General features: G+C 38.2%; 4 protein-coding genes and 1 long non-coding RNA gene across 15 annotated transcripts in view; 1 reads left to right on the forward strand and 4 right to left on the reverse strand.

Annotated features, from left to right (window-relative positions):
- Window positions 1-18,554, reverse strand: part of LOC135433442 (hemicentin-1-like) — a 216,122-nt gene that overhangs the window by 66,385 nt on the left and 131,183 nt on the right. For 8 of the 11 annotated variants that reach the window (XR_010437093.1, XM_064689529.1, XM_064689526.1 and 5 more), the window contains exon 2: window positions 2,263-2,925. Coding sequence is in view for 10 of the 11 variants with exons in the window: in XM_064689529.1 (XP_064545599.1) it covers window positions 2,263-2,464 (202 nt within the window). In the remaining variant the exon portion in view is untranslated. Of the gene's footprint in view, window positions 1-2,262; window positions 2,926-5,846; window positions 5,906-18,554 lie in introns of all 11 variants that reach the window. The other 3 variants (XM_064689523.1, XM_064689520.1, XM_064689522.1) reach the window with 1 other exon arrangement.
- On the reverse strand, window positions 8,180-9,000 carry LOC135433574 (calmodulin-beta-like). The gene has a single exon (XM_064689713.1). It carries the CDS (start codon window positions 8,937-8,939, stop codon window positions 8,496-8,498), a length of 444 nt encoding a protein of 147 aa, XP_064545783.1. The 5' UTR covers window positions 8,940-9,000; the 3' UTR covers window positions 8,180-8,495.
- On the reverse strand, window positions 9,139-9,955 carry LOC135433572 (uncharacterized). Its single transcript, XM_064689711.1, has 2 exons — window positions 9,799-9,955; window positions 9,139-9,742 (listed from the first exon to the last, which is right to left on the reverse strand). Exons 1-2 carry the CDS (start codon window positions 9,853-9,855, stop codon window positions 9,230-9,232), a joined length of 570 nt encoding a protein of 189 aa, XP_064545781.1. The 5' UTR covers window positions 9,856-9,955; the 3' UTR covers window positions 9,139-9,229.
- LOC135433575 (uncharacterized) lies at window positions 9,864-10,620 on the forward strand. Its single transcript, XR_010437117.1, has 2 exons — window positions 9,864-9,986; window positions 10,071-10,620. It is a non-coding gene; the product is annotated as an uncharacterized LOC135433575 (long non-coding RNA).
- Window positions 11,090-11,920, reverse strand: LOC135433573 (uncharacterized). The gene is made up of 2 exons (XM_064689712.1): window positions 11,768-11,920; window positions 11,090-11,711 (listed from the first exon to the last, which is right to left on the reverse strand). The coding sequence occupies exons 1-2, from the start codon at window positions 11,822-11,824 to the stop codon at window positions 11,199-11,201; spliced, it is 570 nt and encodes a 189-aa protein (XP_064545782.1). The 5' UTR covers window positions 11,825-11,920; the 3' UTR covers window positions 11,090-11,198.

Consider the following 18,554-nt stretch of genomic DNA (forward strand, 5'->3'; position numbering starts at 1 on the left):
AAATATTCCATTCAATTCGCTCCATTCTGCAGCATTTAATGGCAACATTTGTCGCTTATTGCACTCTGACATATTCATTGCCCTATCCAGGAACACTTTATGCGCAGAGCCTTCAAACCCTCAGCTGCATTAATTATGCATTTACATGTTGCATATGCGAATAGAATATGAATGCTATGCACTCTCCTATTATGAGTGTGCGCGTGTGTGTGTGTGGATCGCTAATGAACAAAATGCAGTTAGTGCAGTTTGTTGCCTTTGTTTTGTTGTCCTACAGCTGCTGCCGCTGTTTTAATTATGTCGATTTGGGGGGTGGGCGACGTCGGGAGTCGCACAACAAAGTTACAAATGTTCGAGCGACTGTTTTTGGTAACACAAATGAGGGGTCTTTGTCTGAATCCACCCAAAATTTATGCGGCTATGAAAACGTAACGAGCCGCATTGAAACATTCCATTTTGCATGTAGCAAAAGTCTATAAAAACCAGTCAGAAGTACAAAACACGACGAGGCGTTGCCCCGTGACTGAGATAAATGCTGCTCACATATTACGCTTCTATTTCTAATTGAACATACATTCAGTCAAAATAGATACCCTTTCAGCTTGTTAGTTACAGGGTAAACTTCAAATGGCAAAGCGCATTTAAAGTGCGGCGCATCTGTTAACAGATTTTCTTTTAGTTTGCTCAGATTTCTGGTAACACCGTCCGGCTAATTAATTAATTAATTATGCACTTGCGCTCAACATCTTTTTTTTTTTTTAGTTATTATTATTAATTTAGCGCAGGCAGCGTCTAAATTTAGTGTGCAAAAAGGGGACTAAGAAAAAAAGTGTTGTCTACCGCTGTAGATTTTCATTTAGCTGTGCGCCTCTTTTCCACAAATGCTGTTCATTAGCATTTGTAGGAGCTCAGCTTTGGCGCAGCCTGCCGGTAACTAAATTCACTCTCCCCACCGTCCCACCTCATTTTGCACAATTTGTTGCTTTTAAGAGAGGCGCAAAAAAATTGCATAGCTTTTGCATGTTTTGCTTCCTGTTCGTCTCGTTCGTTTTCATATCCCTTTCTACTTCTTCTCCTTCCCTTTTCCCTGGTCTAACAACATTTTTTTTGTAGCTCTTGATGAGCTTGTTGTGTGTTTTTCCTTCCCACTTTTTTCTTTCAGCTTGCACAAAGTGGAAAGGAAGACTTTGGGGCGCGGCTGTACTCTGAAATGCACAAAGAAGGCAATGCGTGCATGGTTAAAGTCAAAATATTTTCTATATCTTTTTGGCGATATGCAAAAAAAAGGCTAAATTTGATCTCTCTCATGTATTCTGTAAAGATGTGTTTATCATATATTCTGTATATGTAGCGAAAGCAAAAAACAACGTTGCAGTCGGATGAAACAGACTCGCCTTTTAATCCTTCACAGCTAGATTAATTAGGATATTCCGAATTTTTTGTCGATCTTCCGATATATCCCAAACTACACGAGTCTAGGTCTAGCTTTCAAGTCTCTAGTAAGGACAAAACCAATATACTCGTTTTGCTTTGTGATAGAGTATTAGAATCTTGTTTGATTATTTGGGGGTCTACAGATGCTCGAAGCATATATTTATTTCCCGAAGTTCAGGCCTCTAGCTTTCAAGTCTCTAAAACAAATAAAACTAATATACTCTTTTCGCTCTTTGAAAGAGTATTAGAATATTGTTTGATTATTTGTTCATGCCATACGCAAGCATCATGTTGTTCACTATAAATATTTAGATTGAATCTAATAAGGTCTACAGACACTCGAAACACATACATATTTATTTCCCCACCAAAACCCAAATTCGACGCAATAAAATTGGTAATAATGAGGCTTAAAACTGGCCTAGCGTTAGGCACATTTCAAATAATTTCTATTCAGTTTATAATGATAATTTGTAAAATGCGTAATTAAATTTGATTGCTCGATAGTTTTCAAAAACCGCAAATTCAATTGCATTTATCAATTGAATGCAACGTACATGTGTGCGTGTGCTTGTGTGTATAAATGATATATACATATATATATATAAAATGGGGTTGATTCCTTTTTACAAATGTGCATAATTATGCTAATGATATTTCGCTTTTTAATGAGTTTCGGCTGTGTGTAGAATCGTCGTAATCTAGCGAAGCACAGCTTCTAACCGAACCTCCCCAAATGACAGCTATGCCCATTATTGTTATTAATATTATATTTTTAATTTTTCTAGATACAATTATACCAGATAATATAGGAGGGGCGGCACTTACCTATTTGGGCGCTGACATGAGCAACAACTGTCAGGCAGAGCAGCGGCCAAAGCCACGTTGTTGTTGTTGTTGTTGTTGTTGTTCTTGTTGTAGGTTGTCTCGTAAATCCGATTAGCTTTTGGGAACTTGAGGGCGAGGGCGCTCTGGCGGGGCTGTTGCTGCCGCTGCCGCTGCCGCTGTGTTGTAAGCGCCTCAGCAGCATGTTGCCAGTGTTGTAAATGTTGCCAGCTCGTCGTACGTAATGTTGCCAAGCTAGTTGTTGTTGTTCTACTTGTTGTTGTTGTTTTTTGCACTTGTCTTTGTCTTTGTCTTAGCCTTGGCTCACTCACACACATTCAATTGGGGAGCGTGAGTGTATTGGATGGGGTCCTTTTGGTCTGTTCGGTTCGTTCGTTTTGTCAGTTTCTGTTGTTCTCGTTGTCAGATTTTAGTTCTGTTGTCGCTTTGGCATTTAGTTGATTTTTATGGTTTGTTTGATAGATTTTTTTTTTGTATTTTCTTTTTTATTTGGCTTTTTTTTTGTGTTTTTCTTTCGTACTTTTCTTGTTTACAATTTCATTTCCTTTGCACTGCTTTACACTTAATGCTTTTCTCTGATTTGCTGGCCTTTGTGTTTAACAACTTTGGTATTAAATTTCAATGATTGAACATTATGCAATGGTGCTGCAAAAAACAAAATTGGAAAATAAGAAAAAATGAGCAAAATACGTAGATTATTATAAAAGACGTTGAATCGAGGCCCGAATTCATAAGAACTTTTAGTTTTTATATTTTATTAAATGGAAATTGAATCTAAAATGTTTCACTTTGTTTAAGTTATCGATTTTCAATTTTCGAATATTGATTATACCGAACTTCTTTTATTATTGAATACATGTACACGTGATCAATATTTATTAGTTGTATTAACAATTTATAACTTTGATTTTGAGTTATAGAAAGCGTATTTCGATTATCAAATTATGATTTAGAATTTTATCAATCTTATCGATTTGTAAGCTCATTTATATTCGTTTGATTTATATATTTGTCAATCTATTAAGACGCTGTAATTTAAGCCGCTTTTCGTCAACAACCTATCAATGCGTATGATTCAATAAGAAGTACCTTGGATTGACATCGATACGTGCCTTCAATCTGCCTGCTACATGCCACATGATGATTATATTTTGTTTGAATTTGTGATTATATTCATTCACACCAAGCTTTTTAGAAAGAGCTCTCAAGTTTTGCCCTAACAGCTGTCAAAATCAAATTTCACACGTGCTTCAATTGCAATTGATACGACTTCAATGGATTTAAAATATAATTTCAGATTTCAATTATTTATTGAAATGTTGCCTGTTCTCTGATCTGATGGATTTGATTACAGAAATTCATGCCGTGTAGATAATTTGTACAATTTTAAATGAAATGCAATGAGAAAACTGAATTATATACTCTATTCGATTGGCTGCTGTGGAACTTGGGCATATTGAAGAAAACTTCTAAAGAATTTAGCAATAGAATTTTCCCAAGACGTAACTTTATTTTTGTTATGTTTTGGTTGTTTTTTGGGTCAGAAGCAAACGCAAACAAACAAAATCATTGATGGGTAGAATTGAAGGCAGTTTTATTGGTTTTATTTCATAGAGAACCGGGGGCGATGAGGTCAATTTCCTAAAAGTATGCTTGAAAATATTTTGCGATTTCTTGCTGCTGTTTGTTTGTCCAGCACAAACTGGATTGTTGAGGCGATTTGTATATATTTTAGAGGCAGCCGCTTATTGATTTCAACGAAGGCCACATACGCGGCGTATGCGCAATATTTGCCTTTTGGCACTTGCGAAACGAACGAAGCGGGCAAAATAAATAAATAGCAAGAAATGCGCACAAGAGCAACAACAAACAAATAATATTAACCAAAAACTTAGCCAAAATGTTGTTGATGAAAACGTGACTGGACACATTGAGTGGACCGCATATATACAGAAATCCAAATACAAATGCAATCAGAAATACAAATACATACATATGCTTGTAGCATGTACTCGGTTTGGTATATATATATATACATGTGACTCGGTCAATTCCTGGCACACAGTGACCATCAAAAGTCAACTGCTTGCGCTTCGTCACTTTCCCCTGTAGGTATAAATATTGTATATACACCGTTTATTTTTCATTTCGTGACTTTGGGTAAAGTTTTCTGTTTTCCTTTTAGTTTTTGACGTTTTGTTGAAAACCTATTTCCCCCTTTTTTAGGTCTTCTGTAATATCAATTCCAATTGTATGCTTTATTTTGACGTCTGCTTGGGCATTCAAATAATTAAAAACGACACGTTTTTATAATTTTATGCAATTAGAAATTACCTCAGCACCCAAAAGCAGCTGTGTAAGCTCTCGCAATAAAATGTCTGCTAAAAATAACTTAAATGATAATCTCAATAGAATTTGAAGGCTTTTGAATAGAGAGAGAAAGTGTTAAATGATTTATCTATAATTATTCTATTTTGAAAGCTAGTTAAAGCAGCCGAAAACAACAAAACAATGGTTTGAATTATTTAGCTTAGAAAGGGAGGAAATTAAAAAATTTAATTAATTTAAATTTTAAATAAGTCTGAAATCAATTTGACAAAGGATTTACTTCAAGAAAGTTTCAATATGATCATAATATTAATTAAAATTATATTATAAAGCGAGTAAATTTTTATACATGAGTTAAATAGATAAAGAAGCAAATCTCATGTTCTTGTTCAAAGAAAATATTTCTTTTAGTTAAAGAATAAATTATACTTTATAAATTTCTCCCACAGTCACTAAATATCATGCTATTTAATGCTAAGTATCTTCTATTGCTCGTAACACCTGTCTGTCAAACTGTTTCGCAGGGAATATTTTTTATAATTTTATCTGCTTTGCTGGATTCGTTACTCATCTTAAAGCCATTTGCTTTAAATGGCCGTCAAGTTAGCTGCCAGCCAACTAACTAACTGTCTATTCACTCGACCCCTCACTCCTTTTGCCCATTTTCCAGACTGCGTCCTGAGTCCTGTACGTCCTTGATTGACAGCCGCTTTCTCTGCTGGCTGCCATTAATCAGCTTAAACAGCTGGCGCGTGCAAAATTAAAATATCTGCTGCGAAGTAGTTGCTGAAGAAGCCAAATGAAGTGGCGTCAAATTGCGCAAGGCATAAGGAAAAGCGACCCGCAGCGAAACTAGAAGTATCTACAGATACATACACATCTAATCAGGCGCGCTTTGCTCGTTTCATTTAGTATCTACTTTATTTTTAGGTATTTATGTGATTTTTGGTATTTATTTTGGTATTTTTTAGATGGCTTTATTTGTTGATTTGTGTACTTGTGCTCCACTTGTGATTTATATTGGCCGCATAGCATTGGCTGGTTAATCTCATTTGGCCAAGTTCTTCTGATCCTTTTTGTGTTTGCATCTATTTCATGGGTTATGCCACATAATTTCCCGTTTTGTGTTGTGCTGTGCGTCACACACACAGACACACACACTGACATGTTTGTTGCTTCATTTAATTTCTTATTTCTTTTGCGACATTTCTCTTTTCGGTTTTTTGCCTTTTCTCTACCTTTTCAGCATTCTTCTGGTTTCATGGCAGCCCCACGTTTTGGCCTTGTGGTCATTCAACTGTAAGAGAGTCAAGAACAGAGAGAAAAATACATAAAAAATTATTAGATTTTTCGTATTTCTTTTCTTATTTTTTTTGTTTTGTTTTTGTTTTTGTTGTATATTTTGTCTTTTTCTAGCGACTTTTTGCTCATGAACTACGGGAGCTTTGTTGCTGAGGTGGGGTAAGACGGGTCGCCTGGCTAAATTGCTTTTGTATGCATATGCCGCATGGTTGGATGGATGACTGACTGGACGACCGTTCCCCACACATAACACACACATAACACAGACACACACAAAAACACCTATACACACAATTGTGGGAAATTAGGCAGAAACATATTTAAGGCGATTTTCTTGATGAGATATCGTTTAATGGTTTGCTGTTTATCTTTGCACGCTCTCTTCGGCCTCTAATGAACAGTCAGCAAGTCACAAAAACTTTTACCCCCCTCGGGCGCCACTCCCCTCCACCAGTCATGCTTCTTGCTAGCATTTCGCAGAGCCGAGAATGTGCTTGTGCTCGTGCTCTGCGGGGTGCTGCACATCAAAATGTCTGCATATTAAGTATACAACATTACGTATACGCACGAGAACTCTGCTCAATTGCCATTGATACTGAACTACAGCAAAAGCAATCGCAATGGGACACAAATATATGTAAAAAAAAACTCCAATGATTGTCGAACATATATATTGTATTGGACATTACGGAACAATAAGTATAAGAATAAACTTAAGGTAACAAGCAAAGCATGAATAGAAAGTTTTTGTTATCTTTATGATAAAGTCTAAAAATGAGAAGAGAAAGAAGACGAAACGGATATGAAATCGCAGGTGTTAGTGGGAGATTTCTCACAGCTAAACGATGCTACCTGCGGCTTTTTTATAGGGTCGGAAATGCGAAAAACTGTTTAGAGACGCGGCAATTGAAATATTTTGTTAGCCCTGCCGTTAGGAGTTCCATTATGCCAGCTGCAATGACAAAAAGTGTCAAACGAAAGCATTTAAAGCCGCAGCTGAGCTGTGTTGAGTTGAGGGCGCACACTCGCTTTCACCGTGAGTTATTTCTTATCAAAGCCGTTCCCATTTGAAAGGGGCTCATTAAAACGGCAATTGGCAATTGGCTGGGAAAACGGCAACAGGCAACTGCAACGGTTAGAGAAATGGCAATTAAATGTTATAGAGTGCCAAGGAAAATGATTTCCATGCTTAAACTTTGCGATTTACAAATACCTGATGAAAAACTTTAGCGATTGTTTTAATTAAACAGTGGCCGGGCGACATAAATCTTGGGCGGGCATAACTATAAATACGCCTGAGTTATGTTTATGGCTTAGGAAAGCGTCGAACGCGACAGCGACACGTGAATTGCGCATTAAAAGTATTTTATTTTTGTTTTCCAGCATTTTTTGTTTGCTCTTTTTATTTTTTTTTTGAAATGGCGACCGCTGCGAGCTGGCACTTTCATAATTTGCACAATATTTTTAGAGACGAGACCAGGCGAGAATAGGAGATGTATTGCTGGCCAGGATCTCCAACTGGCTGACCATATTGTTTATGGCCGAGCTGCGAGCGGCTAAGCCAAAAGCATTTGCCATTTGCCTTTGGCTTCAGCTGACTGTTTTCGTATTTCCCCTGCTCTCCTTTTTTTTTGCCTGTGCGCAAAGACAAACCCATAAAAATGTCACAATTCATCAACGCCGCTAAGTAGTTTCGTATTTTATAACGTCCAAAGGGAGGTAGCTAACTTTTTGTTTATTTATATATACATTGTCTTTTTTGCTCCCCATCCACTTTTGGCCACAAATTTTGAGCGCTTTTAGCGTGACCTCAGCGTATTTTTTTTTGGCAAGTGGCTTGGTTTTTATGCGCCCCACTTTTGGCGCCAAATCGTTCAATGTGCAGCACATCAACATAAATATATATATATATATATATGGAAATGCTTTTGTTTGACCATCTTTTAAGTAATGCGTTTATTATGCACTTGGCCTAACTGCAGGCCTGCTCATGACTAATGCGTTGGTCAGAGCTCTCAAAAGCGCATCGCTGTAATTTTATTGTAGAGCCTATTCCAGTCATGACAGCTGCCTTTTTGGGAATCTGCTGCATACTTGATGGCTTGGCTCTCTCAGCTTGTAAATAATTGAGATTTGAAAATATTCATAAGGAACGCAGTCGCATGGCTGTTTCCCTAAAATCAAATAACTCTAATGATGTCAATGCTCTCAAAGCAACATTTCCAACATTTGAATTTGCAAGTTATCAAAGAGCTCAAGCAAAAAGCAATTTTTTCATTTTTTAAATCAACTAAATTTTTATTTCTCGAAATATATATATATATATCTATATTTATATATATGTAGCATTGTATCTAAATCAGTTGAGCCAGCTTTCATTATACGAGACGTAGGATACATCTTTTAAAAAAAATTTTACTCCCACAATTCTGTGTTCAGTCCCGTTACTCACTGAATGTTCATACAACAAATTTAATTTATAATCCTTAACTTATCGAAACGCTTCTTCTGCTCTAATACGAATAATTGTTCTGGCTTAGGTAGTATGTTATGTTCAGATCTGATCTTTCATCTTTCATTGTTTTCTATTGGGGGGTCATCAAACGGACGAACTCTTCGTAGCTCAGGAAGCCGTCGCCATCTTCGTCGCCTTCTTGTATCAGTTCGTCAATCTCCTCAAATGTGGGCTTCAGACGTAACGCTATCATTACGGAACGCAGCTGATCCGGTCCTACAATACCGGTACCCTCCTTGTCATAGACATTAAATGCCTCGCGCAGATCATCATCGTCTGGTACTTGTTTCATTCTTGCCATCATGGCACTAGCAAACTCTTCAAAATCTATGGTCCCGTTGCCATCTGTGTCCACCTGGTTGACCATTGACTGCAACTCGCTGTCTGTGGGCATCTTTCCCAAATCTCTCATAAACGCGCCCAAATCTCTCGCCTGAATATTACCCTCTCCATCTCGGTCCAACATTTTAAAGGCACGCTGAAATTCCTTCATCTGATCTGCAGTCATATCCATTTTAGTTGGCACGGTACAATTTTGTTAAATAAAAAAAAAAAAAAAAAATCGAAGAGTAATGAAAAGTGTGCTCTACTCGGGGGTTATAAATATATTTCCCATTGTGCTGTATTTGTCATCATTGCCTCGCCTACTTCAAACTAAGTTTTTAGTTTTCGATTAAGTTGTCATCTCCTGCATTGTCATCTCTCGCATTGGCTTATCATTGCAACGAAAATCTTTGCTCTTTTATATTGAAACATGACTAATATTGAAGTTTTATTTTTGTTGGTTAATTTGATCGTTGCTATCTAGAATCCTGTGTTACTGTAGTCCCAACTGTGCGGATCGACCTCGAAGCGCTTCAAGCGCTCATAATACTGTCCAAAGAAGAAGGCCTCCAACTGATATGTCTTGAAAACCCGAAAGAAGCCCTCATGCACATATTTATTGTTCCAAACCCAGATGCAATGATTGGGAAAGGCATCGATCACCTGGGCTCTGCCGTTTTGATCTAAATCGCATGGCAGATGCAATGTATGAAAATCGAACGGCAATGTCGGCTCGACCTCTTGACGCTTTCTGCGCACAATATTCGTTAACACAGTGCTGCCCGTGGACTGGGACTGGGACATCTCCAGCGACTTGGTCTGTGTTGGCAGTGTTGTTACGGCGGTGTCATTGCTCCGATCAGTGTCCCTGGCCACAACAATGGTTGCGTTTTGATTGGTTAAATTGGTTTTCATGCTCTCCGTGGCGTTGGCGATAGCCGTCACCGCTGAGGTGCTGACCAGGGCTCTGGCATTGCCATATGGCAATTGGCTCTGAAATATAATAACCCTATGATATGGGCCAGGTGATCGATTCGCTTAACGCTTACCAATGCAGTTAGGCCAATTAGGAGCGTTTGCAACAGCAAATTTATAGGCAACTTCATGATAAAATCGAAAGGTTCTGTCTTAGAATTATATTTAAGAATATTCGTTTTGTGTTTTTTCAAAGTTTTCAACCTAATAACAATGTTGTGAGTTCTGAAATTTTAAAATGTATTATAAATATAAATAAAACGTAAGTCTACGCAAGCTGGGTATTGGAAAATCGATCAAAATTGTTAACTCAGTAGAGATTTTCTATTTAATCTTCAATCCGCAGTGGGAAAAGGATACTTTCGGCTACACAAATAAACAGATATCAGCAGAAAATAGCATCTGGCCTTTCAGCAGGATTTCAATAGTTCCATCGTTTAATCGATAAATATCGATTCCAGTCGAAGTTTTAAATTATGTAATTCTCAAAAGGTTCAAGCTGCAATACGGAGATCAGTGCTAGAGTCTCGGTGCCTGGAGATGCGATATCCAGATCTAAGGAATGGCTGCTAGGTCAAACCGGGAGCGGGTCCAGACGGTTTAGAATAAAGCCGTACGGATAACGATTTTGATTAGTACGTGCGCGGTTCAAAGCTTCACCGTAACCGAATCTGGAAACTGTAGAGCTCCAAATGAACCGCCACACATGCCGATGCCTATCTGCAGCTCGTCTCATCACCCGGCTGAGAATTAAGAACTAGATCAATCCCTTATACTATTACTACAACTATGTCCAATTCATTAAGCATGGTCTCTGTATTCACACTGCCTTTCATGTTATAGCCAAGATAGCTGACCAATTCTTGGCAAAAATATAACTAGATAAGATAGCCAAATCTGCGGATAATAGAACTGGGAGACTATCGAAAAAGCCTGGCTTTTACCAATTTTGCTTGTTGATTAATTTTTTATTAACCAGGCGCCACAAGGCAAGAAGCGCTGAATCTTCAGATAATCATGCTCATAGCTACTCAATACCTTAAATCTAGGTTTATAAATTCAAGACTTTTAAATGACTTGTCAACAATTAATCAAAATAGCGACCGGCATTTTCCTCTGATCGAGGCAACAGCATATTTTATAGCATATACGCAGCAAAGTGTCGGAAACGATATTAAAAAATTGTCAACCACACTTTTTCAAACTTGCGGCCTCTACCCCTCTCTTTCTAAGGCTTTGCCGCGCTCTCCTTCGCGCAGCATTTATTAAAATGCATTTAAGGCGTCTTTTTTTGGGAGGGTTTTTCTCTAGATTCGTTTTGTTATCTCGCTGCGGTAGCTACTGTGAAAGGATAATGCATTTCAGTTTTTTATACGCAGTTTTCACTTTATTGTTCTGATTTCGTTTTCAATACGACTTCTATACATTTCCACTTAACTCACAGTTAATTTAATTGTTGCTATCTTGGGGGTATCTAGAATACTATGTTGCTGTAGTCCCAATCGTGAGGATCGATCTCGAAGCGTTTGAAGCGCTCATAATACTGTCCAAAGAAGAAGGACTCCAACTGATATATCTTGAAAACCCGAAAGAATCCCTCATGCACATATTTATTGTTCCAAACCCAGATGCAATGATTGGGATAGGCCTCGACCACCTGGGCTCTGCCGTTATGATCTAAATCGCATGGCAGATGCATTGTATTAGAATCGAACGGCAATGTCGGCTCGACCTCTTGACGCTTTCTGCGCACAATATTCGTTAACACAGTGCTGCCCGTGGACTGGGACTGGGACATCTCCAGAGACTTGGTCTGTGTTGGCAGTGTTGTTACGGCGGTGTCATTGCTCCGATCAGTGTCCCTGGCCACAACAATGGTTGCGTTTTGATTGGTTAAATTGGTTTTCATGCTCTCCGTGGCGTTGGCGATAGCCGTCACCGCTGAGGTGCTGACCAGAGCTTTGGCATTGCCATATGGCAATTGGCTCTGAAATATAATAACCCTATGATATGGGCCAGGTGATCGATTCGCTTTACGCTTACCAATGCAAGTAGGCCAATAAGGAGCGCTTGCAACAGCAAATTTATAGTCAACTTCATGAATATATCGAAAGGTTCTGTCTAAGAATTATATATGAGAATATTCGTTTGACAAGTATTCGAACTAATAATAATGTAAGTTCTGAAATTGTAAAATTTAAATATCAATAAAATATAAGTCTACGCAAGCTGGGTATTGGAAAATCGCTCAAAATTATTAAATCAGCAGATGTTTACTATTTAACCTTAAATAAGCTGTGGGCAAAAGATACATACAAGTAAATCAGCAGCAAATAGCATCTGGCTTTTCAGCAGGTTTTCAATAGTTCCAGCGCTTAATTGATATATATTGATTTCAGTCGAATTTTTTAATTATTTAATCCACATAATTAAAACTATGTAATTCTCATAATAATAAATAAAAATGTAATAGAGCTGGGAGGTTATTGAAAAAGCCTGGCTTATACCACTATTGCTTGTTGATTATTAACAAAGATGTCGCTAGAACTAATTGTCGTAAAAAGCGATGAATCTTCAGAAAATCATGCTCATATCTACTCAATATTTAAAATCTAGGTTAATACCTTCTATTTGGCGAGCACATAAATTCAAGACTTTTAATTGACTTGTCAACAAATAACCAAAATGGCGACCGGCTTTTTCCGCTGATCGAGGCAACAGCTTAAACAATTTGCCAACGTCTCTTGTGGTCCGAGAACAAAACAAAATGGCGTCGTTACGCAGCGCTTGCTGTGTGTTGACAAAAATTAACCGTATTTTCACATATACCAGCAGATATATGTATGCATATGTATGTGTGCATATATTGATGGAGGAGTCATAACAGCAGCAACAACAACAACAACAACAGCAACAGCATATTTTATAACATACATATACGCAGCAAAGTGTCGGAAAAGCTTTTAAAAAATTTTCAACCACACTTTTTCAAACTTGCGGCCTCTACCCCTCACACTCTAACGCTTTGCAGCGCTCTCTTTCGCGCAGCCTTTTATTAAAATGCATTTAAAGCGCCTTTTTTTTGGTAGGGTTTTTCTCTAGATTCTTTTTTGTTTTGTCGCTGCGGCAGCTACTGTGAAAAGCTCATGCATTTCAGTTTTTTATGCTGTTTACGCCATTTTAACTTTATTGTTGTTGTGTGGCCAACAATGTTGTAGCTGTGTGTATGTGTGTGTGTGACTGGGTGTGTGTGTGTGTGGATAGACATGGCAAAAGTGAAATGGTTATCGCGCTTGTTTGATTTAATTTATTGGCTTAGCGCCATTGTGGCCTGATGTGAAACACTTTACACACAACAACCATTTTTTTTTTTATTTTCCTCTTGTGCCGCGTGGCGAAGGGCTTGCGGGGCAGCTGAGCGGAGAGTATTGGCTGCACTGGAGTCGCTTTTTGGGAGACCAACTAGCGATTCCAGTCAATCTACTCGTTGCCCGACTTTACATTTTGTTGCATGTTGTTGAGTTTTTTCCAGCTCGCACTTTTTTATAATCATTTTCATTTTGTTTTTTTTCTTTTTGTGCTTTTCTCTCCGCTCTTGCTTTTGGTTTTCTGATAAAAAGTCTGATTGCTGCGCTTGTCTTGTTCTGGGCTCTGGCAGAGAACTGTTTTATACTATATAAATATGTTTTTTTTTCGACGAAATGTTTATTGGCGTCTCCATACACTGTACAGCAGCAGTGAAAAATAAATTGAAATACTCTTCCCAGTCGGTATTTTCTACCAAACAGTTAGTTCAAAGAATTCTTTTACAGATTCAAATATCTAAAAGTGTTCGATAAGCTTTCTCTTTATGTCTGCAACAAAATAATGTTTCAGCTCAAAGACAAGTCTTTTAGCTGTATGCAAAGTATTGTTATTAAACTTTATTGCAAAGTGAGAAGGTGCATGCAGTATTTTTTTAGTTCTAGCTGCACTTAATTATGACTTAATGAAAAAATGTAACAAAGCATTTTCTATAAATTTGAAGAAGCGCACTTAATTACACATTCTACTCGTGAGCTTGCAACCCCCAAACGATTTGCAATTAATTACAATTTCCAATTTGCTCGTACCTTCAATTTTTGGCACACGCAACCCCCAACATGAATCTCGCCCCTAGTTAGCTGCAATGAGAAAATCATTTGCCGCAAAGCAAATGAAAACACTTAACAATTGCCTCACGGTTAAGCGACCCTCGACATTGGGGAACGCTTTCGTGTAAATTGAAATGCTTCATGTCAACATTTGTTTGCCATCAGCTGGCAATAGAAATGAATTGAAAAGAAATGAAAAGAAATGAAAAGAAAATTGCGTGTAACTGAAAATGAAATCAAAATAAACAAATTGTAAACTAAGCAATTGAATTTCTCTAGTCATCAATTATGCAATTATGACGAAATTGTCTGATGAAATTCAAGAAAGAAAGTAACAAATAAATGATTTCCAGCAGAAAGTATTCGACTAACAGATACGCTTCGAGAATCTGAATGGGAACTCGCAAATAATATGGTTTATTATGTTTACCTAAAAGTTAATATATATTCGATCAGCTGCATGGAAAAAATGTGTACGTCTACCCATATCATGCTTATAGGCTTTACAAGAGCTTGGCCTATCAACAGACAAAGATTTCTCAACGTATTGAAAATATTGTTGCTGTTTGTAGATTTTTTGGTTGTTATTATTGTGGGATTTGCCTTTAATTTGAATGTCGAACGCACTTAGGGCCATTTACGTGGCATACATAAAGGCGGCTTTCATTTGCCTCACCCGAAAGTCAGATGTCACATACATTGAAGTTTGATTCGGCAGCCTGTAAACACCAAAAACAGTCACCAAGTCACGCACAAACACACACGCACGCGCACACACACACACAGTCAGACAAACACACCCACACACGCAGACAGCCGAACGTTGAAGTGTGTAGGATATCAAAAGTTGACACACACACACACATACACACTGCGAGTGAGGCAGACATGTCAGAATACGAGGGGAAAAGTGGAAGCTTGCCAGGCTATTTGCTTGCCCTTTTCTGACATTTGCTGCCAAAGTTGATATTATTAATTTACAGCGCGTACCATGCGAGGGAATGTCATTGCCGACAGCCCTCCATCCTCCACTCTTCCCCCTTCGCCCGCCACCAAAGAGCCCACCGCAAAGTATGCCACACGCATTTTCCTTGTCCTGGCGACATTTATCGGCAAGTTTGTCAGAAGAAAGGAGAGGAGCGACCGCTAGCGTGGAAAAGGGGGGGGTGGAGGGGGCGTCCGTGTGTGTAGTAGGTCCTGGCCACACGCTCACACAACGGTGCCATAATCATAAAATCATTTTATTGCGCTGGCAATTTCATTATTTCGGATTTTAATGTAATTTCTCCCAGTTGGATTTGATGCTCAACTTTCGCACGAGGATCTTAAATTTCACTTGACTTGGGGTTTTTTGGGCAATTGCGCCGGCAATCGACTGGATCCTTAGCTAATTAGGCACATGGTCAAAAATGATAAAACTTTCCAAGTGTATTTCACTAATTAATTTGCAAAACTCATTTCGTTCATTGTCCGCAATTCTCCAGCGTGTGCTTAACACAACTTTGCGTGCTACAAGTGCCACAAAAAAAAAATGAAATAAAATAAAAACATTCTGAGAGGGCACAAAAAGGCATCCCAGATAAGTCCCCAGAGGTGTGAGAGTGGCCAGAAAAAAAGTATACAAGAACTATGCCGAATATTTAATACACTTGTTGACATTTGGGATGCGTTCTAGTAATTTATAGGTAGATGCAGTTAAAATCGAATTGTACCTCAAGTGTTGCACAGTGTTCGAATATTTCCTTGTGAGAAGTGAAATTTGGGTTTTTTTTTAAGTTTGGACAGATCTTTCCATATGCTACATTAACTAACTATTACAAATGTTTGATCTTTTTATTAAATATCCTTTATTGCAAACTTTATAACAAACTTATAATACCCAACGTAAAGTAGAAATATTAAAAAAAAGAAATAAAATAAAATGTGGTGTGACTTTTGGTCAGCTGCACATAAATTTAGATTAGAAAAAAAGGTAATACCTCCATGTGTACAGTCGCACATTTGAATGCATGCCTGTCGTAAATTCATCACCAAATATCAACGCACACCATCAGCAAAACATAAAAAGAAGTGTGAGCCAAATGCAAAAGGAAAATAAAAACCAAAACAAATAAATAAACCAAGCATGAAAAATGTTTCGTGTGTGTGGTTAACAATTTGCGTGTTTTTACTTATGCGACTCGCTCAGCTCTTATCCCTTATTTCATACCATTTTTCTGGATAACAGGTGGCACTCACACACTCACACACACACACACGCACATAGCAGGCGACTTGGCAACCCTGCCTATGTGTGCGCACACTTTACAACACTGCTTCCACAGTGCTGCACAAAGTGCAGCGCCATATTTGGGTTCCATTATATATAATATATCACGCTAAAATAATTTCAATTATTTTCAGCTCTCGTTCATTTTTTCCAAGTCACATTGCCAACATGTCGCGACACAAAAAGGGGGCACAAAATTAAAAAGGGATACTTAGGACGAGTCTGCTCGACTGCTAGATACTCTTTAAAGGTCTCGAAAACCAGCTCTTGTGGATTATCTGCAGATTCTCTGCTTGTAACGAACCATTTGAAGTGTTTTATAATACAACATATATGCTAATTGGCCAATTGGCAGCCAGACAAATAAAAAAGCAGGCCTTAAGTCTGCTTGACTGCTAAAACTCTATAAGGGTCTCGAAAAGAAGCTCTTGTGCTTAAACTAGGCTCGTCTGCTTGTAACAAACCATTTGAAGTGTCTTAGATTACCCCATATATGATATGTGGCCAATATGCAGCAGTTGGCAGCCAGACAAATAAAAAAGCAGGCCTTAAAACAATGCGTGCAGTAGCTGACAACTGTGTGTCCATTTGGACAGAATACCAGCCAAAAATATGATGCATAAGCGACAGACGCTACAACTACAGAACCCTCATTGTTTGGTTGGCAAACAAAATGAAAACTCCGACAGCTCCAGATCCAGACAGTTGGCAAATAAGCTGAGAAACAAGCAAAAACCAAAACAACAACAACAACAAAAAAACTACAAATAAAAGGAAAAACTATTTCCCTTTCGTCAAATGGCGGAGCCAAAACATCATCATTATAAAGCCGAGCATCTGAATTTATGACACATGTCCCAAGCTCATATGAAAAATATCATTTAGACTGCGTAGAAGTCATATTTTTTATACTGGACTTCGCGTGGCTTAGGGCTCGGGGGGCTGGGGGCTGGGCTTGTGGGCTGTTGCGGTGCTGCGCCTTTGTTTATGCAGCAATTTATGACATGCAAAGCAGAAGCAAACACATGACAAGGACAATGCCCAAACATGAACGACCCCAGTAATACGCTGAGCAAATATTTATGCGGCTACCTCGCGAAACGACGCCTCTTACACCATCTCTCTCCCTCCCTCTCTCTCTCTCTCTCTCTCTCTCTCATATTTCACCATCTTTCCTTTATAGGGTCGCAGATCACATCATCTAGCGTATGGGGCTTGAGTGTCCGGACTATTCATATATTTATTAGGTTTGACGATTGCGTTCGCTGGACAAACGTCGGATGTGCCAATGTGCTACGTCCTTGTTTTTGTTTAATTAGTTACACGACAAACATACACACACGCAAACAGACACAAACACACACACAGACAGTGACACACACTACCAGCTATACACCAGCGAACCCCACACAGCAACACTTTGCCTATGACAAGCGCATTAATTGCTTTTTTATTTGCTTGTTTATCTTTGATCAAACAATATTTTCATTGTACAAAGGGACTTGAAATCGATTAAGTTTATTTGCTTTGGTTAGTCCAGCCAATAAAAGTACTCGCGGTTAATAAAATCAATTAAAATTCAATACAGAAAGAACGACAATCAGCAAAATGAACTTTTCTAACTGACCTGCATGATTTTGGGTTAATAATGATAATGATAATAAAGTAATATTTCATTTAAATATTGCAGAATATTGAAAAGCTTTTACCTATTTATTTGTAGGATTTAAGATTAACCTTACAAAATAATTATTAGAAATTCGCCGATTGATTATGGCTCAGATTTATAGTCTTAATGATTGGATCGATTGCCCTTATTTGACACATAATCTGAAGTGGCCTTCATGGACACTTTTTAATACGTTGATAACGTAGGACTTCACATAAAAAAGTAATTATCCCCCACTCAAAATAACTGGTCCTGGCTGACTAATAAATTGTTAGTGAATCGAATGTGAGCCTAGGCTGGGGTGTTGGAAAATTCGATCTCAAAGCAGGGGAAAACAGTGGTCAAAGCTAAACCTGCTAGGCTAAGCCATCTGAGCGTCGGACTGGCAAGTGGCAAGTCGCCGGTTCAAGCTCAGCAGTTTGGGAAATCATAGACGCGTGGTGTCAACTTCAGCTGCTTTGTATCTGCCTGGAGCTCGATAGATAATTTCGTACAAAATATAAACATTATAAGAAAGCAATTTAGATTCTATACAAAACATTTAAGCTAACACAGTAAAGCTGTTGGCCCAAAAGTTCGTCTACCTAGCGAGGCAATAAGAAAAACAACTTCTTTGTCATAATTTGCCAATCATTATGTTGTGGTTGCTGAGCCGCAGCTGAATTCTGAAAAGGAAGCCCGCGCCGCCGCCAGCTCGGAAAAGCACTTTGATAAAGAAAATATTCCCAGCAATCAAAGGGCAAACAATAGAGTCGCCAT

The sequence above is a fragment of the Drosophila montana genome, unplaced genomic scaffold (assembly GCF_035044405.1).
Source record: "Drosophila montana isolate Dmon_TW-CO22-7 unplaced genomic scaffold, ASM3504440v1 contig_3218_1, whole genome shotgun sequence".
NCBI lineage: Eukaryota > Metazoa > Arthropoda > Insecta > Diptera > Drosophilidae > Drosophila > Drosophila montana.

Coding starts and splice junctions, on each gene's coding strand:
- LOC135433573 (XM_064689712.1), bottom strand. CDS start 11,824: ATGAAGTTGACTATAAATTTGCTGTTGCAAGCGCTCCTTATTGGCCTA. Junction 11,712..11,767: donor TTATTGGCCTACTTGCATTG/GTAAGCGTAAAG, acceptor ATTATATTTCAG/AGCCAATTGCCATATGGCAA.
- LOC135433572 (XM_064689711.1), bottom strand. CDS start 9,855: ATGAAGTTGCCTATAAATTTGCTGTTGCAAACGCTCCTAATTGGCCTA. Junction 9,743..9,798: donor TAATTGGCCTAACTGCATTG/GTAAGCGTTAAG, acceptor ATTATATTTCAG/AGCCAATTGCCATATGGCAA.
- LOC135433574 (XM_064689713.1), bottom strand. CDS start 8,939: ATGGATATGACTGCAGATCAGATGAAGGAATTTCAGCGTGCCTTTAAA.